Source organism: Asterias amurensis, chromosome 11 (genome assembly GCF_032118995.1).
Source record: "Asterias amurensis chromosome 11, ASM3211899v1".
Classification (NCBI taxonomy): domain Eukaryota; kingdom Metazoa; phylum Echinodermata; class Asteroidea; order Forcipulatida; family Asteriidae; genus Asterias; species Asterias amurensis.
Window position 1 is genome coordinate 12,565,578 of NC_092658.1, and position 24,410 is coordinate 12,589,987.

Consider the following 24,410-nt stretch of genomic DNA (forward strand, 5'->3'; position numbering starts at 1 on the left):
TCAGTCCTATTTTTCAGAAAGTTATTGTATGCCACTATACGTCATATGACCATTGAATTTGCTTCTAAAATTTAACAGCTATTTGATTGGTAATTTTGGTTTTTACCCATACACCGATGTGTGTTAGCACTGTATACTCAGTACTTTCCCGAGTCCTATGAAAAAAAATCACAGGCTGATTACTCTGATTGATTAGTCTGATTATTTTGGCATATTACTCTGATTGATTAATTGATTCTATTTGCATATTACCCTGATTGATTAATTGATTGATTCTTTTGGCATATTACTCTGATTGACTAATTGATTCTATTGGCATATTACTCTGATTGATTAATTGATTCTATTTGCATATTACTCTGATTGATTAATTGATTCTATTGGCATATTACTCTGATTGATTAATTGATTATATTTGCATATTACTCTGATTGATTAATTGATTCTTTTGGTATATTACTCTGATTGATTAATTGATTGATTCTATTTGCATATTACTCTGATTGATTAATTGATTCTATTGGCATAACACTCTGATTGATTAATTGATTGATTCTATTGGAAAATGTTACATTCCAAGAATTCGAACATCAAGGCTAAAACCATGAACATTTTGCTGTCAATGTTTACATATTTGATTGGTAGTATGGAGGAACTGGCAGGTATACCTGAGAGTCATTGTGAGATGGTATACTCTGAGATTGGTAGAGAAGATTTGATTGGTCTGAAGAGAGATAAACGAAGAGCACTGGCATCCGACTCATTGAAGTGTCTGGTAAGATTCATTTTGTCTTAATTTGATATCCCGAGTATTTAGTATTAGCTGCTGCAAATTTCTTACCAACCTAAAGGAACTATGGTATAAATGCAAAGAAGTAGTCAAATGACTTGAGGTTTCGACCCTAGAAGGGTCTTCGACTTCAGGAAAGACTCTGCTAGGGTCGAAACCTCAAAGCCATTTTTTTTCTCCGCAATTTGATATCACTGTACATCAAAACACTTGTAAGCCGTATGTCCTAAAACCTCACAATGTAGGTTGTGACATTCAGTCCATTACAACACCCATTTAAAAACACAAATTTGTTGATTAAAAAGTGTGTATTTTAATTCGTAGAAAAAAGGACTGTTTCTTTATTGGGCCAACTTAAAACTAAGTGCCTACATTTTGTACAGAATGAAAATTGTATTATCTAACTTTTTAAAGAATTGTGAAGTGCTCGATCCTTTAAGCATTTTTCCGAAATTAATCCTGAGGTAATTTGATCAAGTCCCACTCTAGTCAACTTTTCTTTGTTCGACCCCAAATTGCTTTTGAGTTTTGTTAGAATCAATTTTTGCATTATAGAATATTATGTTTAGTATCACTTGCCCTTGTTTTCACTGTAAAGGACAAAGAGACATCTACAATTGAGCAGGATACCATTGATATCATTGGTAACCTAGCCTGTGATCTCAATGAGGATGCATTGAGGCGTTTGTCGCCTGCAGTCTTCACTGATAACTTGTATAACATCCAGAAATGCTGTCTGGACATCAATCAGTTGGAAGTCATTGGAGAGAAGCTGATTCAAGACATTGGGTAACTCGCATTTTTTATAACTCCTAATGCTTAATGCTTATGTAGTGCAATCCCTTACATGATCAATTTGTGAATTTTTAATGTTTTTGCAGTCATATTTGTCTGCTCATCTCGCTAAGTTAAATTCCTATGTGCTTTTTATGCGCCCCTTTTTTAATGTCACACCCTGTTTTGCTCTGCCTGTAATTTTAATGTTTTAAATGTATATTTTTTAAATTCAATGTAATTTTGCCTATGGCAACTAAATTGAATGTTTTTGGTAAACCATAAATTGCAATAATAAATAATAATAACAATAATAATAATAATAATATTTGGGTATTCAATGAGAATCATTTCATACAATTGGTGTATCACAGCCCTATTGCGCCTTTATTATGTTCAGGTTCAAAATTATATCAAGTCTGTAAGCACCAAAACATGCTCAGCACAGAAAAGTATTGCTAAAAAACAGGTTACCAGCTGAAGTCAAATAATGACGGGTGACTCACTCAATCTAGCTTATGAAAGAAATTTGTCAAGCAACATTTCTGCTGAACACCTTATTGAAATTGCGGGCCCTGAGCCTAATTTCATAGAGCTGCTTAAGCACGAGAAGTTGCTAAGCATAACAACATTATTCTCAACAGAAAAACATTACCAACCAACTACAATTTGTGACTGATGTCCTGCTCATTTCTGCTTAGCGAGACGTGTTAAGCAATAATTTCTGAAGCAGCTCTATGAACATGGGCCCTTTGAATCTCAGGGATTCTTCAGAGGGTTTTAGGGGGCTAATTCTGTACAAGATTAAAAGAGTGTGTTAAAGTATGGAGGCACCATGTTAGGGCATTGCATAATTTTATATAACCATGTTATTCAATTCAAAATGAAAACTAGTTTTTATATACAGAGTGACTGTGAAAATACCCTGTATTTTATACATTGGAAGAATTGCTAACGGCAAACTGTTTGTATTTCAATTAATATGGAAAAAGTGAAACAGAAGAAGTTAACAAATGGGATTGCATTGCACACCGCCTAAAAGCTTCTCCTCACTTATCCTAGTTCATTTTAAAAGCATATATAAAATATTGTCTTACTTTGTCAAATTTTTGTATTTTTGTATGTTGAAAGGGAACTATATAAGTTTGGTAATCATTCTTAAAATTAATGGCAATAAATTCATTTGGTTACAGAAGCATACAGCAGCATTGATATTTGGGCAATATCACACACAAAAAACGCTACAACCTTTTGAAATTAAATTTGCACAGGCGAATTTTTTTATTGTACATTTATATAACATGAAATCATTAAAAGGTATAGTTTGCCTTTAAAGACATGTCCACATTTCAACAAAATCTTGCAATTTTTATTTTTATTTGCAGATCACCTAACCAGTGGACGGCTGATACAATCTCTGACATTGGTCCTCTCTTAGTCTCATTGTCACAGCAAGAAATACAGAACCTTGAAGATGTAAGTTGATCATTATTATAGCTATATAATACACTTTCAAGAAAAATTCTTTTCCATCATTTTTTTCACCCTATGAAATTGGGTCCAGATAGAGTTGCTTAAGCAGAAAATAGTGACGAGATATTGTCTGATAGCAGAAATGAGCAGGATTGACGTTATAAATTGTACATGTGACATGGTGGCTTGGTTGGTAACCTTTTGCTGGTATAAGCAAAAGTTTGCTGTGCTAAAATAATCTACTGTTTGTGCTCAATATTTGCTTTGGAGGTAAATAACACAAATACAGTTGTAAAAGAAGTTCGGACACCTGCTTTCCTGAAAACATTTTCCACTTCCAATGTACAAGTTTCTTTAAAAAAAATAATAATGATGATAAATACTTTTGTAAAGCGTTTAATGAAAAAAAAAACTCTAAGCGCATGAAGAGAACAATACAATCTACAATGAGAGAAAGATACAAATTACAAATCAGCAGCTTCAAACAATTGAGTATTAACAGAGACTTAAAACATTGTTCAGAACTAGCCAGGCGAATATGCACAGGAAGAAAATTCCAAAGAAACGATGCGGCATATGAAAAAGATGGCCATACAAAATGGAAGAAGCGCTAGTATAGTAGTTGATATCAATGACAGTTGAGGTAATCGTAAAGTCCAAGTAGGGGAATAATGGTGAAAACGTTCAGATAAATAAGCAGAACATTGACATTTTTGAGCCTAGAAAGTTAACAAAAGAATTTTGTAAACTGTATGAAACTTATCAATCTGTGTTGTTACCACCGTAAATGTAAATTTCGACCTTCATGTTAAATCTAAGGTGACTCACTGTCACAATTTTTGTTTTACAACGATGTGGATTAGCATCTTTGCCAGGTAGTGATTGGACATTGTAGACATGTATGGAACAGTAAGGCGGACAGCTTCTTAACATGTCAAAATAGTGACAGGTTTGGGCATGTGGATTGGAATAAAACATCTTAGTCCTTACCGTATTCAACTTGTGTTTTTCCAATACATCCGAAGGGTATGGCTCAGCAAAAGCAATTATTGTAAATCGCTGCCGGTAACACTCACTAGTATTTAATCATATCAAAGATAATAGCTCTGCAAAAAGCAATTTGTTACAAATTGTTGCCTTTGTGTACAGTCCACTTCAATTCAAGAATACATTTATTTCCATACTCTCATAAAAGAATAAGAATTGTCTTTTATTCATGTCCGAAGAATAAGAAGTTGTCCATCTTAATTTGCACGATGTTTTCTCTAAATTTCTTTTTTTTTTACAGTCGGAGTTCTCCCTTGTAGCAGAAGACGTGATGCTTCGTTTTGCTGAGTACAAAGAAAGGTGGCAGCAATATTGTGACGTAGACCTGCGCTCCGAGGACATCAGCAGCAGGGAGGAGGGTTTTGTTGCCGTGGCAATCAAAGCCAAAGACGCATTTGTTGCTGCTACTGCTGTTGCCAAGAGAAGAAAAAGAAGTAAGAGGAGATTTTGTCTGTAAAACAAATATTGCTTTTACTTGGCAAATGGCAAAATTCTATCTCACTATAAAAAGGTGATATAACACACTAGACAACTTATCTACAAAATTAAACCATCCCATGCCTGATATAAGTAAAGCTTGTACAATACATTTTATAACTAGACTTGTAGTTTTTTTAAATCTAGATCTACAGTAACTCTTTTGTCCCAAATGGGATTAATTTTTACAACGATTTAAAGTACTTATGCTCTTCTGAGTCCTCAGTTTTATGAAAATTGGTGAATATTTAACCTTGTCTGTAAATAATTATTATACTAATTTTAATCCTACCTGAAATATATGTTTATACTTATTGATAATCATCATTTGCTTGTATCAGTTTAATACAACTGTATGTTTAATATTGTTAAAAAGTTTACTGTTTTTGTCTGAATTGTTTGAATCACGGCCAGTTTTTAAATTCTTTGTTGTGGGATCAATAAAGTTTTTATCTTATCTTATCTTAGATCCAACTTATTCACCAACCTGTAATGAGATAGAGTCGTTGGGTGAGGGGAACGTAGCGTGGACTGTGGAGGAACTCCAAGCTATGACAGTTAACACATTTGATAGCTGTGGATATGCACTTGGGGAAGTATCTGGATTCTCACAAGCTCAACTCATGGCTGTCATTGAGAAAGCCAAAAGTGTATGATATCAGTTTGTATTTATCACTATCAATGATAATAAATAATTTGGTTTGCAGTAACACCATGTGTGCATCTACTTGCCAGGTAGAGTTTGTTCTTGGAGAGATGTCTTTCTCTAAAGAACAAATTCTACCTGGCAAGTAGATACACACATGGTGTTACCTCACCATGCAATGCCTCAAATTCGAACAATAATAAACCACTGCGGTCCAGTGTTGGTTAGACTGCAATCTAACAATTATTAAGGATGTGCAATTACAAGGCTGTGGGTTCGAATCCCCCAAGCTAACCGCTGACTTCGCATTGATTGGAATAAGTATTGTAGTTGAGTTACTGAATCACTTTCTTGATTTGTGCAACTCATAATCATAGACATTAAACCAATGTTTGTATGAGAAAGATTAGCTGTTAAGTAGAGCACTGGTTGCATGCTCAAATCAAACTATAGTAAAACAAAAACAAAATTTTCATATAACTTGGACTTGTAAAGAGGAACAGCAACTGGAATTGTGGGTTATAATAAACTCAGATAGTGATGCCTACAAGAAAAGTCATAATTTTAATTTTAGAATTAAAAAGGGTCACCATCTCCCATTGTTGTTCAGTCCTGGATATTTTGTAGTGGAAAAAAATATGACAGTAGAAAAATATTTCTACCTCTGTGATGAAAGTTACAATTGTTCTTATATGCCCCCCTCCCAAAGTACATCACTGGTTTTCAGGAATATACCAATAAAACTTTGTGACCTTTAGTACATCACTCATGGAGCATGCTAACCCTCATCTCAATGAGATTATCCATTATATAAACACATCACTTACTTTGTTGTACATAGTTAATTGAGTTATTGCTGTTCAAGTGGTCTGACAAAAGAGCCTTGAGCTATAGATTACAGAGGTATGACACTAATAAATTTGATTAGTGTCATTCCTCTGTAATCTATAGCTCAATGCTCTTTTAATCAAATTAGGGATGAGCAATGTCCTCATTGGGTCATTGTTTACAAGGAACAGATAGAAGCATTATTTGTAAGCAAATCCATAGCAGATTGTTTGTTCTTGTGCTTGCATCAAAGTTCTTTTTTTAACAGGCTTGATAGTCATAACTGCTTGGAATACAAAACTATGTTCACATTTTTTTATATTTTTTTTGGCGAAACAGCTTAGCATTTTTGCAGAAATGCAATCATGTGTTTGTTCTTGTGCTAGAAACAAGGAGAGTTGTGTGCTTATTCACCTGAGCTAGGGCCCTATTTCATAGAGTTGCGTTTAGCACAAGAATTAGCTAAGCACAACAAAATATGCTTATGTGATGACGTTCGCCCGGTCCGCATTCATGTTTAGTTAAAGACAATGGACACTATTGGTAATTGTCAAAGACTAGTCCTCTCAGTTGGTGTATCTCAACATATGCATAAAATAACAAACCTGTGGAAATTTGAGCTCAATCGGTCATCGAACTTGCGAGATAATAATGAAAGAAAAAAACACCTTTGTCACACGAAGCTGTGTGCATTTAGATGGTTGATTTCGAGACCTCATGTTCTAAATCTGAGGTCTCGAAATCGAATTCGTGGAAAATTTCTTCTTTCCCGAAAACTGTGGCACTTCAGAGGGTGCCGTTTCTCACAATGTTTTATACCATTAACCTCTACCTATTACTTGTTACCAAGTAAGGTTTTATGCTAATAATTATTTTGAGTAATTACCAATAGTGTCCACTGCCTTTAAACTCCATGGTTTCTTGGCTCATTGGTCATCATGGTGATTAAAGTGTGAAAACAGCCAAACCCTCTAAAAGGCACATTCTATTACTACTGTACTAATAATGACTTGATGAAATTACTTGATCTAGGCCTGGGGTGAGGCAGCATTGATGGCCGCAGACCAAGTTTCTCAGCTTGGTTATTTGGCTTCAGGATTTACTGCATCTGAGATCAATCAACTCAATCTGACAGAGATAGATACAGTGTATGCTATCGCTCAGTACAACATCTACACAGCAGAGCAGGTAAAAAGCACCACTGTCGTACTTCACAGTGTTTCTTTTAGCTTTCTGTTGGATTACTCTCTTAAAGTTCATTACAAAAAAAACGTTTTTGATTTGCTGCATTTCTTGCATGTCGTGTCTGAGCAGTTTAGTACACTGGACTTGCTCCATGACTGGACTCAAGCTTTGGCATTTTTGATCAGCAGAGTGTGGGTTCAAGGCCTTTAAAAGAGTCTTGCCAGTAACTGTTTTCGTTTTTTCCTTTGGATGGGACAAAAGGCCATAGGTGGGTCCCATGTGGTGTTAATCTGTGAATGAACGCAGTCACACTTATTGCTAAGAGAAGAGGATTTGCCCCATTGTCTCTGGCAGTCATGAGGTGCTATACATAAAAGGATCCATACTTTCAAAGTGAAAAACCCTATCTTAAGCTCTTGCAACACGTGTAGATTTAGTGTGTTTTTAAAAACTATTTATTAATGCGCTTAGAGGCTTTTTGCATTGCAAAATGTCTTATTTAATATTATTATTATTATTATTATTATTATTATTAACAAAACTATTTAAACAAAACTATTTATTAAAAACTATTTTATGAAAACTAAATATATGTGAATTTGTACACACTGGTAAACCTTACAGTCATGTGCATGTATTTTGTCATGGAATGTTGGCTCTGAAAAAACAAAAATGTTTGTTTAGTTTGGATGTTTTGAGCAGTGGACTCTGCTCATCTTTAAAAGAAATATGTTTGTGGTATTGTGTGAATAACAATGAATATCTCTCCTTTTTCTTTGTTATTTTGTACAGTTAAGTGCTGGTGTTGGTAGATACCTGGAGTTGAGTGGTTCGTCGATGGCTAGTTTAGACTCCCTTGTTCTTACAGCTCTGGGGAATTTCCTATGTGGTCTGACTGTACAACAGATGCAAGAAATCTCCAGTGATGCATACATGTGAGTTTGTGTTAATTACCCCTGAGTTCAGTCACTGTAAAAACATACACAAGAATTCATGAAGTTCATGCCAGTAATCTTAAAGAATTTACCGATAGTAATCATACTGTGAAATATTTCAACCTATGAGTTGCTGGTAAGTAGCAATAGGGATTATAAACTGCTGAAGATATTTTGCCTCAAAAGTGTCAAATCCATCACAAGAAGAAAAGATACCTGCTATTCCAAATGTTGTACACTGGTGTGGCAGTGTTTTTGTAAACTTGGTTACTCCAGAGGCCAAACTATAGGTTTTCTCGGTCAAATTCGGCAAATGAGCAGTCAATTTCATTTTCATGCATTTTCAAGAAGCGTCTGTGAATTTGAATGCTGTTTTGATGAATTGTTAAATTGAATGATTATTTTGTTAAATCGAATAACGTAAAAGTACATTTGACTAGTCTTAAAACGAAATCGAATGACCCTTAGGGTTTGATTTAAAAAAAAAAATGCAAACAGAAACTGCAGTTTCAATGACCAAAAGTGTAAGCCCTAGAAAATGGTGTACCCTTTCAGTCCCCTTAAAAACTCTTGCTGGGCTTAACTAGTCAATACACTTTCTTTCTTTTCATTTTTGTGAACAGGGAAGCAGCTAATGCCATTGGTGATCTACAGAGCTGTGATACCAGTCAGTGGGCTGTTCTACTAGCCAAGGCAGTAGAAGGATACGGTAGCATTACAACATGGATGCCTGAAGTATACTCTGAAGTTGGATCAGTCATTGGTAGGTGGTACCTGCTTTCTTTATCTCATCAAGCACTATTTCAACAAGAAGCTAAGCACAACAAAATTATGCTTACCATAATAAGGTTACCTCCCAAAGTACCCTGTCAAATGTACAATCTGTGACTGGTAAATTTGCTCAGCAGAAAAGTGTTAAGCAATATTTTCTGCTTAAGCAGCTCTATGACATTGGGCCTTGGATGTTATAATCTACTGCACTTAGTTACAAAATTAATAGGGACACGTCTTGGATTTGAGATATAAAAAGCAGTGTTATGAAATGAATATGGTTGGAGAGATGTTTTAAAAGTATAACATGCTATACCTCAAAATTTCGTGTTTTTTATTTTACTTAGTGAACTAACACATGCCATCATTTTGCAGAACCAAATTGTGTTCTACACAAATTGTCTGAGTAGATAGAAAGACCATTGTTAGAGTGATATCGCCATGGCAAAGTGGTAATCTTCTTATCTTTGTTTTTTTCAGCTGGCTTCTCTAGTCAGGAACTGAGCAGTTTATCTGATGCAAGTCTAGCTGGCATTAAACCCCATGCAATATCACTCATAGAACCACAGACTCTAGCTGTAAGTATTGTACCAAGACTGGCTGACTTCAGCAAGCCAATTACTATGTTGATTTGAAACTTCACATTATATGACCTGCCTCGCTAAAGGAGTGCAGAATAAATCAAGCCAACAATTTTAACAATTTTATTTTCATCTGTCTGGGTGTGTAGTTGAAAAAAAACCTTTTAAACTGTCAATTTCTACCTAACAGTTTGGTTTGTAAATTAATAATCTTTGTAGCACAGCTTGAGGAAGTTTTGAAGTCAAAGTCAGTCTGATTTTATTTCATTAATTGCATCATTAACTAGTTCACCAAGTTCTGCAGGAATAAAAACTATAGACTAAATGGGTGTGTGATTTAAACTCACTGACCCATAAGCCTGTGGATGTTTTTGTCAGAGGCTTGGAAAGTGCAAAGTAAGCAATATTTATCTCATATCAAAAGAGTAAAACCAACATAATGGTTGACCATCTTCTTGTTTGCTAACTTGGTTAGTTGTGGAATGGTTAAAAAGATGTATGTCTGTAAACGGCCGTGACACTTGAGTCGTTGAGCAAGATTCTTACTATAATTGCTTCTCTTCACCCAGGGCAAGCTGCGAGGGTAGGTTGATATTGTGAATGAAAAAGCCTTTGGAGCGATGTAAATGGTTGCCCAGGGTGTATACTCCCAAGGAAGCTGAGAAACATTAAAAGGGATGTTATTGGCCCTATGACCAGGGCACTAATGTAAAGCGCATTAATACGGTTATCGTGAAATAGGCTATGAATTTGTTGTTGTTATTATTATTATTATTAAAGATAATAGTGGTATTAATCTCTGTTTGATTCAGGCTGGATGGAATCCCACTCAGCTCACTGTACTTGATAGACTCCAAGCAGAAGCAATAGCCCCAGAGCAACTAGCTGCTTTATCTCAAGATCAGCGTAATGCCTTACTACAAGCAGAGTATGGTAATGATGTTAACCTAGCTGAGAATATTGTGATGCAGACCACTCAGCAAGTTCATGTACTTCCTACTCTCAAAGGTAAATGGTCCTTACATGCAGTGGGGCCTTTAGGGTGGCCCTTCCAGTGGGGTGTTCATTACTGTTGTTCAGGTCATTTTAAGAAAGGGACATTTGAGAAAAGCAGGAACTGTACTTGCTTTTCTCAAAATGCAGTGAATTCTCGTTGGTTAATCGGAAATACTAATTACCAATTGTGTCCAGTGCCTTTAATTGAGACTCAGGATAATAATTATTAATTGTTTCCTATAATGTCACATGCTGATTGAATATGCCATTTTGACATCTCAATGATGATCCCAGCAGCACAAACAACTTTTCTTAAACAACTTTGTTCCCCAAGTTTTCCAAAAATCAGGGATAAGCATTAGACTATTAATTCACTCTAACTACAGGCATGCAACTTTTCCTCGGATCAGCTGGTTTCCTCTTTTTTTAATCCCAGTTTTACCCTTCAAAATTGAGAAATACTTAACAAAATCATTGAAATTTTGTAATTTCCTCTTTTTGGTGGATTTGCAGTTGCATGCCTGTAACTAGTAGTAGCCTGTAACATGTGTTTTTTGTGTTTTCATTTTTCAGGGGGAGGAGCTTCGATCTACCATTCAGGAATGTTGGCGGTATTCATTGTTATGTACAACCTTCTTTATCGCTTTTGCTTCTCATTTCTGCCCTGTTATTAGTTGTTCAAATGTTGGTTTTATTTTTATGTTCATTTCGATGATTGAAATGGTGTTTTAAATTGGTAAATTTAAATTAAATTGTTTTATTTTATGGGATTTATAGGCAGTTTATACTTTTGGTAAATTATTGTTAAAGACCAGTATCCATAACATTATTGAAATGTATGCCAATGAATTGCCTTCTAAGTTGATGACGTTTTAAGCTAATTTATTTAACTTTTGAATCCTTACATTATAAAGTTTCAATTATCATCGTTTTTACTGTTATATGTTTTCTTAAATACCAACTTTTGTTGAAGAAACATTAAAAACACTCATGGGTCATAATTGACCCTGCTCTTGGTCCAAGGGGCCCGTTGAGCCCGTTTTGTATCATAACCCAGAATCTGTGATAAAATTACCAAGAAATGGGTCAAACCATGGTGAAACTGACGTCCAATTCCAGCTTAAGTTTAAAGAGCATTGAGAAGAAAAAACCTACATGTTTTGTTACTAAGTTTCAAAGTTTTGTGTCCCAAAGTTTGTGTTTGATGAACCTTTTTGTACCAAGAAATATTTTATTTCAGTGCAATATTTCAAAAAGTTTACTTTATTTATAACTCATTTGAGGCTGTTCTAAACTGAAATAATTTATAAATATTTAACTTTTAAAGGAGATTTTGATTTGTTCGGTAAGAACCCATGTGTCAATTAATTGACAGTGGTTTTGATTGATTGAATAAATCACTGGTCCATATCTAATCAATAACTTTGTGCCAATGTCATCAAACCCTTTTTACGGATTAAAGGCAGTTTAAACTATGGTAATTACTCAAAAAATTGTTTGCATAAAAACTTAATTGGTATATAACGAGCAATGGAGGGCTGTTGGAAACGGCTCACTCTGAAGTAGCATAGTCTTTAGAAAAAGGTTTTTGTTTTTTTTGCTAAGCATGGGAAAATCTAGCTTTAGCAAAATAAGTACATTGCGATCAGTGTGCCCCCACTTGACTCATTAGTTGTTGCTCTTTAGCAAAAAGCAAAGCATCTTTTTCTGCTACACAGCTTTTGCCCCTTGATAAACACACATGAAGGGTAATTAATTATCATATGATAAATCAATAATGTTTAACTATCATTAATTCAGTATAGTCAATACTTTACAGACATGACAATTTAAAAGACTTTACGCACCCCCACACCAAACAAAACAACCCCGCCCCTCCACCCCGGTTGTTACGATCACTTGAGGGCGGTACATTGCAGTGCTATACCCTGTGCAGGTCACTTATTTAGTCTGTGCTCTTTTTCGTGCAGACTCTTTTAAACATGGAATACTATTTTAGAAGTCCAGGGATATGACCAATTTACTATTTGTGTTTTTACACATGTGTTTTCGTGTTTCGTTGAGCTCGGATTCGAAAGAAAGTGGTAAGAAAAAATGTAAAAAGACTTTCGTTTCAGGTTAACCGCCGTTGAGTCGTCAGCGTTAGGCCGCCCGGGTTAGGTTAAGCTTACCGGCATGATGACCGTAGCGACGTCATGACCGTAGCTACGTCATGAAAGTTTCAACAGACTTGACGATCGATCATCATATTTTTGTACCGGCTCAGTTTTGAATTTTCTTGAATTGACTTATTATTCACTTTCAGTCTCACAGGACACCAATTTTGATTTTTTTTTTATCCATTGATTTTGTAAGGGGTAAAAACTTAATGGGCTGCCGAAGAAACAAAGTCTTCTTCCTTTTTTTAATGGGAAATTTTCCCCAAAAGTGGAAAAGTTTCTGTATGCTTATGCCCTATGGAGTATGCCTATGGCCCTCTATGCGCCACCACTTTTTCATTCGATATGAAATATTAACATTCTGTATGGCGCCACCACTTTTTCACTCAATTTTACAAAAAGGGATATCTCATTGAGGTTCTAATTCTTTCTATTCTAATTTACCTCAATGAGATGTTAGATTATTAATAATTAAATTCTATTCTAATTAACCTCAACGATGGGATAGGATAACTTTCCGTACGGCGCCACCACTTTTTCACTCATTTTTACAAAAAGGGATATATCAATCAGGTAAATTAGATACTATATTATTTTATTTCGAATGAAAAAGTGGTGGCGCCATACGGAAACTTTTCCCAACGATGAGATATCCCTTTTTGTAAAATTGACATGGAGACAATCGCCCTCATTGCCTCTCCATGATCGTGAAGTATCTGGCCTACACTGTCACTCGGCTCAGCATGTCTGGTCACTCATAATGGCAAATCTGTCCACTCATCATGACATGATGTGATGATATACATAATAATGTTTAAATTATAATCTGATTGTTTCATTCTCATTGAATCCAGCTACATGTAGTTCAAGATGTCTGATCAGAAGTCTAAAGGAAAGAAGAGATCCAAAGCCTTCTATGTGCAAGGAGGAGGTTCGGCCAATAAGCGAGGTCGCCGAGAAACCTTCATAGATGTTGGCATGATGGGGTTTATATTGACATGTAACCGTGGGGAGCAGCCCTGCATTAGAGAGGCACACTGCCTACTAGGGGAGTACGCTGACAAGCTGTATGGCCCAGAGAAGATGGATGCTGGTGATGTTGAATGCTCAGACAATGGTGAGGATTGAGATCTTGGCCCAATTTCATATTGTTCTGCAGCAGAAAAAATACTGCTTAGCTCTGGTTTTAAATGCCATACAAAAACAGCTGCATTCCCTATCTGAGTAGTTTATTTGCTCAGTCAATGAATTTACTGGTTGGTTCCATTGTTTCTTGTTTTTTTCATTGGTTTATATTGAATATTTTAGATTGTATAATTTGTGTATTAATTTTATGTTTTTATCGTGCTAATTGTATATTGTTGATTGTTTGAACTTGTTTATGCCTCTGAAGAAGGTCCGGTTTGGATCGAAAGCTAAGGCCATCCACATGTTCCCTACTTATTATTGATGTATATTTATATATATATTTTTAATCCTATTTTAATCTTCTACCCTTTTCAATTTTCATGATTTCTCTTGCAGTTTTTATTTGTGATGTTTTTTCTTGTACATGTGTATTGAACACGATTCAGCCCATCATGCGTAACGTGTACACCGTACATAGAAACATATGTACATTACACGAGTGGATTTCACAAAGAGTTAAGACAAGCCCTATCTCAAGTTAGGACGAGTAACTTATCCCATCATCCTAACTCAAGGACTAGCCATACGTTTTAAGTATATCCTCGGACTAGTTCTAAGTTAGGACTAGTCTTTGTGAAATCGACCCCAGGCCTGGTGAACTGACCCCCATGTGCATTATTTGCTGTTACAGGGCCTACTTGTAAATATTAAGCTTTATTCAGTGGCTTGTTTATTTTGTTAAGATTTGCTGTTGTCGCTTTTCTTTGCTTAACAAAGTACTTCTTGTTTTATATAGCTTGTTTTTATTATGGGTACCTATATGTAGAAATTGTTAATTTGTATTGTTTTCAAGGGCATGCTTATGTGATGTAGGCCTATACATGTAGATATTTTACCAAAACTTAATGGTGTGTTTACTTACTTGCAATTATTATTGTGAGTAGAACATTGACAATGTAGATAACTATGTTATTGAAAAGGTTAATTTTGTTATATCTAAAAAGTAAGGTTGATAATTTTCTGAAGGATTTTCTTTTTAAAATTTTCCCTTCTTAGAGTCTAATTCTGATCCAGACGACATTGAGGCAAGTCTGAAGAAAGAAGTGGCCCAGATTAAGCAGAAACGTGCGCAGAAACAAACAAGATTTGAGGCAGTCAATAGCGGTGCCAAGAATGTTGTCTTCATGAGAACCAAGGTATGTGGAGTGGTATATAATTAATGATCAGCCTTGTAGTAATCCTTTCAAGCTCCTTTGCTTCACGTGAGTGGAATTTGAGGGATTTAGTTGTTACTCTTTTGAATTGACAATGTTGAAGATGTGTCTTAATAGACCGATCCATTACGCCCCGCCTCCTTACCAGTTGACCAATCACAGCCGCGAAACCCGATCGCCATTAGTGCAAAGATCACCCAACGGTTCAAATGGTGATCAGATTTCGCGGTTGTGATTGGTCAATGATAGTTGGGCCTGGCTTAATGGATCGGTGTATTGGTAGCTAATGATGTTTTTTCAAGCCAACCGTTTCTCAAGCCTGTTGGCCTTTGTATATCATGTAATTAAGCAATGGTAATTCCATCTGTTTAAAAAAAAAAGTTTGTTTTCATTGTGCTTCCTCATCATCCAAAGGAATTTTCCAATTGTGTTTGAATCAATCTTGTATGATCTTGTGTGTTTATTTAAATGCGTATTGTAATCTTTTTAGGAATTTTTGTAAATACATTTTATATTTCAATTATTTCATATAAACCCTTCTAGGATTGGATGAACAGGCTTTTGAATGACAGTACTTTTATTTCGGTCATCCTTGCCATCTTAGATTAGATTGTCTTTACTCTGCTTGTTGAACTCCCTCCAACCTCCCAATCTTCCCCCTTCTATGCATTCCGCATCCCCCATCTCTTCCCCATCTCATTTGTACCTTCGTACCTGTATGCATCTATTTATTTTAATTGGTATTTGTTATACAATTTATTTTTAATCTTGACTATTCTTGATGTATGACATTTGTTTACATTGTATGTTTGTGTTTTGAATGTTTTGAAAAAAATTAATAATACATAAAGCTGTAATAATAATCCATATACTTTGTAATTTTGTTTCCAGACATTACCCAATCCAACAGAATTAGTTCACCACTTGCTAACAGACATCGCCACCACCCAGACATCAAAATCTACTCACATAATTCGCATGCTTCCAGTAAACTTAACTTGCCGTGCCACCACAGAAGATATCTCAAAGCATGTCCCTGAATTTGTCCATCCCTACTTCCATGCCGAGGGTGTAGAACCAACGACGTTCGCCGTTAAGATTAAAATCCGAAACAACAATGCTGTTCAGAGAGATGAAGTCATCAAACTCATCGCTGGTATCGTTATGGGAAAAGAAATTGAACACAAAGTTCATCTTGATGATCCGGAACTGGCAGTCATTGTTGAGATCATTAGAAATGTCTGTTGCCTTAGTGTCGTGAAGGACTTCAATAAGTTGAAGAGGTACAACTTGCATGAGGTCGTCTGTAATGGAGGGACTGCTGTACCAGGCAGGAGTGCTAAGAAAGCTTCACCTAAGAAGGAAGCAGATCAGGACACTCTAAATGCTGATGAATCTGTACCACAGACGGACAGTGTCAAGGATGTGAGCGGAAGTTAACCACGTATGAAAATCTCATCCAGAGGTGGAAAGAAATAATCTCAATTGGAATACACAGTCTAAGAAGTGTACTGTCAGTAATGCTACTCAGGTTCAAATTTTGGGTATAAAAAGTGTTATCATTTTCTATAGCCACTGTACGTTGAAGTGAAAAGGTTCTCATAATGCATTAAAGGAAAATGCCTCTGTGATGTAGGCCTATGGTGCCTACAGATATTTTACCAAACTTAATGGTGGATTCACTTACTTGAGTTGAGTTTTGAAAAGTTAATCTTGTTATTTCTGGTCCGTCCTTCAGGAACTCGTGTCCAAGACCTTTACCACACTTATTGCAGGATACCTGAGTTACAGTCACATCAGATAAACACACGTACTCGATTCAATTTTCCTACAATTTTCCTATTTTTTATTAAAGGCAAAATATCACGCTTGTGGTTCACTGTTGTGTGCATAAATTTTGAGATATTTTGGAATATTATTATAATGCAGAAGTACGTGATTAAAAGAATAGAGCAGACAAGCTTGGCTCTGGATATCTGTGAAGTTATACTAATGAACTCTGACCTGAGCCTTACACTCAAAGGGTACATCAAAGATCGTTTAGCGACGCTAAACGATATTGAAGGAAACACACAAATTTGCAATGTTCGAGATTGTAAAACACCCAGTTACAGGAATACACCGATCCATTAAGCCAGGCCGAATTATCATTGACCAATCACAACTGCGAAATCTGATCACCATTTGAACCGTTTGGTGATCTTTGCACTAATGGTGATCGGGTTTCGCGGCTGTGATTGGTCAACTGGTAAGGAGGCGGGGCGTAATGGATCGGTCTATTGCATTGTACATAGATACAGGAGTACTGTGTTGGTCATGAAGTTGACCCATCAACTTCAAGGTCGTACATACTTGATACCAGGAAGCAATGCTTGTTAGTTGCGCATTGACCGAAACTCTACTTTGGTTAGAATCATTTGCTTTAGGTTGGTTGGCCAAACTGGAAATTCAAAGTTTACTTCCTCATTCTCTCATGCTGTCCTCATCTGCTTCATTATTGTAGTTTAATCTGTGACATAAACAAATAATCTTCAACTAAATAATGCACAACCTCTTCATGTCTTTTGAAGTTTTTACAAATTTATTTCATAACACAATGTATCATGTAATGAAAAGCCTGAGTATAATAACATCAACAATTATCCTCCTAAACATTCTTGCACTTGAAGAAAATCCAAAAGACTTTCACAATAAACAATGCCATGGCCTCTGCGCCATACAGAAAATTTACAAGCCTGTAACATCATAATTGTGCAGGTTTTGTTGAAAATGCAATGTAAAAAATCACACATACATGTACATGTAGAATAAGATGTTTCTATGTAAATGTATACAAAAAAACTAACCAGTGAAAGTTTCATTGCAAATGTGGTTGAATTTTGAGATATCTTGCTTAAAATCCAGAGTGAATATTATATCCACACACAAATGAATGTATGGGAATAAACAATCTGAGAAGCATTACGACAGTAACGCTTCTCAGATTCACACTTTGGGGCATAACATCTGACCTAACAAGAGATGTGTAGTCTTAACCAAAAGATTTAAGAGTGATTAATCTTCCCTTAAAAACGGTTTTAATTATCATACATGTAGGTCATTTTTAGACTTCATGACTATGGCACCTGTGCATCACATGCTAGCCCTATATAGGACTCTTTCTCTGTACACAGGAACAGAGTCCTAACTACAATGTATTGAGGCCCGTTTCTGGGGCGGAAAAATTTCACAGCTTCATAACTTAAATCTTACCTGCAACAAGCCACTAATTTCAACAGATTCACATTCCATTGCGGCATACATTTTTCTGCGGTGGGTTTTGGTCACAGTGTTTTCTCACAGTGTTGTCTGTTGTCGTGCGTACGCATACACGTTCGCGTGCAAGACGCACGATGCAAGCTTAGACGCATGAATTCTTAGTCACCGTATCTTGACTGCATAGCGTTAACAACACAATTCAAAATTTGCGCGTCGTGCGTCTTGTGTACACACGGCAGACTGTGAGAGTACGAACAAAAATGGGAATTCCCTAACTTGGGAGCTGCATTATTTCATGAAAATGACGGAAATGTGAGGAATATATGACGATCAAAACCCACCGCAGAAAAACATATGCTGCCATGGAATGTGAATCTGTTGAAATGTGTGCTTTCTTGCAGGTAAGATTTGAGTTATGAAGCTGTGAAAATTTTCCGCCCCAAAAATGTACCCTGATGTCCAGGATGTCACTGTAGTACAAAACGAAAGTGTAAGGCCGCCAGGGCTAATCACATGCATGCTTTTCAGAAACTTTACACAATTTGTTTAAGAGAATTACCTAGGGTTTGAAAGTCAACTATTCTACCAAATGTACGGTAACTCAAAAACAGTTGCAGAAAACAATATAATGGTTTTATATTTAATTTTATATTGATTCAACTATACACTGAAGAATTAATTTTAAAGAGCCAATAAAGGATGATCTCACTATGTCAACTATTACCTTTTTATGGCCAAACAGACATCGCAGATACCGGTTAATAACAATTTTACTCTCAAAATTTGCATTTAGTAACAAATAACTGAGTCAAAAATGCACCCGGCCGTGCTGCTTTTTCAGCCGAGAGTCAAAAACAACTTATCTATATTATAATGACCCTGAACGCCAGTGACGATTACCCCCTTTCGGTTTTGAACACGGTTCTCCAGCTTTGGCATTTCCACACCAAATAGCCGCCACTAACGTCACGATACCTTTGTCGCGCGGGCTTGTTTGACCCCACGTTTTTCAGAAATGTGGCTTGGAGCGTTCTGGAGAAAAACCCATTTTTACCATGTTTAACGTGAGATAAGAGCCTCGTTAAATTTATATTTTTTATTTTTTCTGGATGGACTGCAGCTGTTAGAAAACTGTAATATCTATATATTTGAGATCATCATTTATGGGCTGTTTAATCTCTTGCTCCATGTTTTGACACACTATGGTCCAAAAAATAAAACAAAAACTACCTACATTATAGAGTGAAAGACTGGAAAACTAAGTATTGCTACATGTCGGCTTAAAAGCAGAAACAAAAATATAACTTAAACTTACAGAAAAATAGTACTATTTATGTAAAATACTTATGATCAAAGACGAAGTTAAAGACTATAATAGTAGTTTTGGTGTCTGATAGTACTGTATACTCTGTGTTTTCCAAGACATAGAAAACAAATCACCATCACATAGTAGGCATACCACAAATTCGAACCAAAGACTTAAGCAATCTAGACCGGATACATTAACTACTAGATCACAAATGTGCCCAATGACAAGATGCTGTTCAAATCCTGTAATTAGCAGACGGTACCATAAATATAAAAAAAAATTGTATTATCCTTTATCCCACTTTCTTTTCAATTTTAAAATTCAAATCACACCCATATAAAAAATACCACCATTAACATAGGCCTATCATTTAATGTTTAGTGTACTTTTTACAAAAAGAATTAACTTTGTTTTCCACTCGAGAAAAAAAAGACGGCCTATCTATACACAGTACTGTATCAAAACTTGCACGATTTTTACGGATAAGAAACTGGTGCTCAGTTCAAGGATTCCATTATAAAGTTAAAGGGGCTTATTCTAATCTTTCCCTTGCCCATCATATCAATGGCCGCCTATTTTTGCTATTTGTTTATTTCTATGAAAGTTTAACAAACAACTCAATATGGATGGAATCAACTTCAATTGCATAATGCTATATAAAGCAATATGTCTCGTACTTGAACACAAACATGTACATGTAGCTCCACATACATTGTAGTAAAAAGCTTATAAAGCGCCTTACATCCATGGCTGAACCCTATGGCACTGTACAAATAAAATAAAAAAAGCATGTACCTTGTAGGATAAATTTTATTACTTTAAGACGCCCACAGGCCGGCATGCTTCGTCTTTGAAAGGGCAAGGGCACCCTATGAAGAAATGGTTAATTTCTAATGGGGGCATCTCTAGCGCACCAATAGGCAATGACCATGCGGCACAGAGGCAATCGCCTTGATTGCATTGATGGCACTGATTGCTTGAAGCGCCTTGATGGCACCCACCCATCGGGTGTGATAAACACTCTATAAGAACCTTGTTTTATTATAACAGCATAAGTTTGTGCACAGTTTTATAACTTAACTTTTAAACCAAGCAACTCCTTTACCACATTGCACCACTCTATCTCAGTGAAGATTGAATTAGATGCACTCTGAAAAGGTTTTAAAAATATGTGCCACTTAGGGCTTAGAATTTCTCTCTATATATTTATGTACAGTTGTAGGTTAAGAGACATGGCCTGTACATAGCATCAGTTCCACAGCCTTCTCGAGTAGGGGTTTAACTGTGGAACGTCATTGGCTGGCCGACACGATGTCATAGTAACCTACCACCATACTACAATGGTGGAGATGATGGAACTACGCAATTTCAAAATTGAGTTTAAACAAGGAAAGATCAAATTAATTACATTTTTGGTTGAGGTTTACTTGAAAAGTCTATAAGATGCTATCAAGATAAATTAGTCGTTCCCGTTGGAAATAGCAGTATGAAGGGACAAGCCAAAACGGAGCGACAGGGCGTGAAGTTTTCAAAAGTATTTTTGTTGTAAATCTAAATGCCAAAGTATTGGCAACTTCCTCCTTGATAAGTAACATCACAAAGGATTCAAATTAGCGCATGGACAAACGTCTTTTCTCAGTTTCATTCTCTCACACATCTTGGTGTTACTTCTTTTACAACTTTTGAACCAAAGATGGAATCAACATGGAGTTGAAACAGTATTGTTTAAGCATAGACTAAGCTCTTTTCAAATATATAAACAAAATTTAAAATGACCTGGGGTTAAAAAACAACTAATCTTACTTGATTGCATTATTGTAAACAGGTGAACAGTAAGAAAGTAAACAAAAACAATTGTATACAACCCTGAACAAAATATCACCATCACCTCGCACATAATGTTTACAATAAGATTACAAAATTTACCTCTCAACAAAATAATGTAGTTTCCCTGTAGTAAACGCTTGTTTAAAGCAAATTTTTCTAAAAGCGTTTGAAGGATGTAGTTCCACAGATCTCCTGTAAGGGGGCGTAACATGCCACCCTAACCTCATCACGACTCTCCTTTACTTCCCTGTTAAAAAAAAAAAAAGTAATCATGAAACTCTCAGATGTTTCCCCTGTATTAAAATTTGGAATTGCCAAACTGTATAACTCTGTAATTTTACTGCCTTATAAAAAATTGTATCAATTAGTGAAAACTTTAAATGATTTGAGGTTGAACAAAGCAGGATTCTGAACTAACAACTTGATTAAAGTGCCGGCACTCTAGCAACTGAGCTAGCTAGCCCTACATATATGTGTAGGGGATGCCACTTTTATATTTCAAATATCAAATAATAAAACCACAAGGGAGGGATACTGACTGGGTGAAAATATGTGTCCAAAATGTTAATTTTTCCTGCCAAGGACACCAGTAACAACTGCAGAAAGACACATCCAGGTTTTTTTATACACACACCCTGAACAACTATGTAACAACATTTACATGTTTACAAACACATGTACATGTGTACAGCTTTTTACATTTAAACAATAAGACTTGTAATGAGCACATATCCATCCTGCTGTGTGTCCAGACTGGAGTTATACTGGGGTACTGTTTTTCAAAGGTAATTGTATACTCAAAATGTACTCTGGCTCGTAACCAACTGCAGTCAAGCATTATGTTTGAGACATGACCTTTACTATCATTTTTTGGCTGTGTGGGCCATGGTAAAATTTGCGTGTTTTGGTACACGTCGTTTGCAGCCTCTAGAGGTCAAATCTAAGAGAGTTTAAAGAGGTGACTAGTTACCTTTACTCCCCTTCTTGAATTCCAGGGAGGATGAGAAGATTCAAAATCTCGAGTTCCCGTCTGGTCCGTCCTTCAGGAACTCGTGTCCGAGACCATTACCACACTTACTGCAGGATACCTGAATTACAGTCATATCAGATAAACAAACGTTATAAAAGTTGTCAAGCAAGCTAAATTTGCGCTTCTGTTTGATTAACTGAAACTCAGGAAGTGATAATTATTGTAACTTATGATTGCCGCAAGAACTTTTGATAGCAATAATTTTTGTTTTTAAAAGCCAGGCAGGTACGTGTAGTATGGATGGACATAACATACAATTGGAACTATTAACAGTGTAGCAGTGGTGGCCTGCACAAAGAAAAGACTAGTCTTATCTCAAGCTAGGATGAGTTACTCGTCCCAGCTTTAAGGACTAGCCCATAAGTTTTTAATATCTCCGCAGACTTGTCCTAAGTTAGGACTAATCCTAACTCTTTGTGAAATTGACCTCTGGTCTTACAACATCTCATAAAAGAAACCAACCTTCAGAGCATTGCCACCCTCTGACCTTTTGGAAACACTGTCTGGATGGACAGTTTCTGTGAAAGCTGGCCATGGGGATGAATGCTTGAACTTTGACACACTGTTGAATAATTCATGACCACAGCTAGAGCAAACGTAAACACCTGGGGAAGAATTAATACAAATTATTTCTATGAGTAGCTTACAATTTTTATTTTAAAATTAACCCATAGGAAATGTTTTCACATTCCTTTACCTCTAGTTTTTTGTTTTAACCTGGTGAAAAGTCACATGGCAACTTTGTACTGCAACACTGGGTCTCATAAGGTGTATCGCGAATAGCAAAATATCAAGAGAGGGCGCTATTGAACCCACACAAAGGTATAGGTGTTGCATGCGCGAGTCGTAGAAACTGCACAGAAACCGCCCCATATTCCTTCCCACAAAGCATTGCGGTTCTGAATCGCGGTAAACCTTATTGTAGGCTCATAATTATACTAGTAAAGTACCGTCCAACATTATGACATAGGCCTAGACCCAGTGAATGGGGTGCTAGATTCCCTTTTTCAAAAAAAATTCCTTTCTGTTTACTTTTCTTTTTTGACATTATCGGTCATCTAGTACTTTTTTACTAGGGTAGGCTAGCCTAGGTTGGACTCCTCCGTTGCATGCAGCGCGATGACACTGACTGACGTGGTCCTACTACTAGGCCTATGGGAAAAGTTTCCGTATGGCGCCACCACTTTTTCATTAGATATGAAATAATATAGTATCTAATTTACCTCAATGAGATATCCCTTTTTGTAAAAATGAGTGAAAAAGTGGTGGCGCCATACGGAAAGTTATCCGGTCAAAATCTAAAGAATTAACTGAAAATCGAAATTCACTTTTTGTACATGAAAAGTTGAATGAATAGTCCACAGACGATCTATCAAACATTGTACACTAACAAAGATGATTGTGATGCGCTGTGTATAATGAATGTGTGTACACCCAGCTTTTTATAGCCATGTGCTGTTCACTGGACACACTGACAGATACTTCTAGAAACTATAAGGGAGCCTTATAGTTTCTAGAGATAACTGACAGAGACCTGTTGTGAATATAATTTATGAATTGAGTGACAACATTTTGTATACTTTTTTAATTTATTTATCTTTCTTAATCTTACCTGCATCGAAGTGGTTTTTGTATTTTTCTCCTCCCCACCCACAGAACGACATTTTGTCAAAGTTAAACAACACCACACTTCCTAAAATTCACACCAGATGACAATTGTATTGTTCAATTCTGACTGGACAGCAAAACTTTTACAGAGCAGTCAGCAATCACAACAACATGAGCAAGCTTCCGCATGTGATGATGAATGATGCCGTGTCATCGTCGTGTGTACTTTTTTTTTATGAGTTTCCGAGTGGTTACTTCTAACCAATAGGTGGCGCACGTCAACTTTTTAATTTCGTTTCAGAGCCAGCAGTCTCAACTAATGGCATTTTTATGCAGAATGCACCTCAAAATGTTAAAAGGTGCTAATTTGAACG

The 24,410-nt window shown here is 36.1% G+C and overlaps 3 protein-coding genes across 4 annotated transcripts in view; 2 read left to right on the plus strand and 1 right to left on the minus strand.

Moving 5' to 3' along the window:
• Window positions 1–11,813, plus strand: part of LOC139943637 (otoancorin-like) — a 38,610-nt gene extending 26,797 nt beyond the window's left edge. Inside the window, exons 18-28 of the mRNA XM_071940353.1 lie at window positions 646–775; window positions 1,389–1,579; window positions 2,950–3,040; window positions 4,326–4,518; window positions 5,030–5,211; window positions 7,068–7,223; window positions 8,013–8,155; window positions 8,779–8,918; window positions 9,407–9,504; window positions 10,320–10,515; window positions 11,077–11,813. Coding sequence (XP_071796454.1) covers window positions 646–775; window positions 1,389–1,579; window positions 2,950–3,040; window positions 4,326–4,518; window positions 5,030–5,211; window positions 7,068–7,223; window positions 8,013–8,155; window positions 8,779–8,918; window positions 9,407–9,504; window positions 10,320–10,515; window positions 11,077–11,177 — 1,621 coding nt within the window. The 3' untranslated portion in view covers window positions 11,178–11,813. The remainder of the gene's footprint in view (window positions 1–645; window positions 776–1,388; window positions 1,580–2,949; window positions 3,041–4,325; window positions 4,519–5,029; window positions 5,212–7,067; window positions 7,224–8,012; window positions 8,156–8,778; window positions 8,919–9,406; window positions 9,505–10,319; window positions 10,516–11,076) is intronic.
• A 646-nt stretch (window positions 11,814–12,459) lies between these two features.
• LOC139943638 (THUMP domain-containing protein 1-like) lies at window positions 12,460–17,474 on the plus strand. 2 transcript variants are annotated; one of them, XM_071940354.1, is made up of 4 exons: window positions 12,460–12,587; window positions 13,517–13,779; window positions 14,847–14,986; window positions 15,896–17,450. In XM_071940354.1, the coding sequence occupies exons 2-4, from the start codon at window positions 13,533–13,535 to the stop codon at window positions 16,442–16,444; spliced, it is 936 nt and encodes a 311-aa protein (XP_071796455.1). In that variant the 5' UTR covers window positions 12,460–12,587; window positions 13,517–13,532; the 3' UTR covers window positions 16,445–17,450. The 2 variants fall into 2 exon arrangements, with proteins under 2 accessions (XP_071796455.1, XP_071796456.1); XM_071940355.1 differs by lacking the exon at window positions 12,460–12,587 and having other exon boundaries at window positions 13,234–13,779; window positions 15,896–17,474.
• A 133-nt stretch (window positions 17,475–17,607) lies between these two features.
• On the minus strand, window positions 17,608–24,262 carry LOC139943639 (methionine-R-sulfoxide reductase B1-like). Its single transcript, XM_071940356.1, has 4 exons — window positions 24,041–24,262; window positions 22,891–23,033; window positions 22,369–22,486; window positions 17,608–21,645 (listed from the first exon to the last, which is right to left on the minus strand). The coding sequence occupies exons 1-4, from the start codon at window positions 24,090–24,092 to the stop codon at window positions 21,638–21,640; spliced, it is 321 nt and encodes a 106-aa protein (XP_071796457.1). The 5' UTR covers window positions 24,093–24,262; the 3' UTR covers window positions 17,608–21,637.
• Between the last annotated feature and the right edge of the window lie 148 nt (window positions 24,263–24,410).

Bases quoted from the DNA above. Each gene is read 5' to 3' on its own strand.
- LOC139943638 (XM_071940354.1), top strand. From the start codon at position 13,533: ATGTCTGATCAGAAGTCTAAAGGAAAGAAGAGATCCAAAGCCTTCTAT. The intron at 13,780-14,846 runs GTGAGGATTGAG...TTCCCTTCTTAG, and splicing joins TGTTGAATGCTCAGACAATG to AGTCTAATTCTGATCCAGAC. The intron at 14,987-15,895 runs GTATGTGGAGTG...TTTTGTTTCCAG, and splicing joins TTGTCTTCATGAGAACCAAG to ACATTACCCAATCCAACAGA.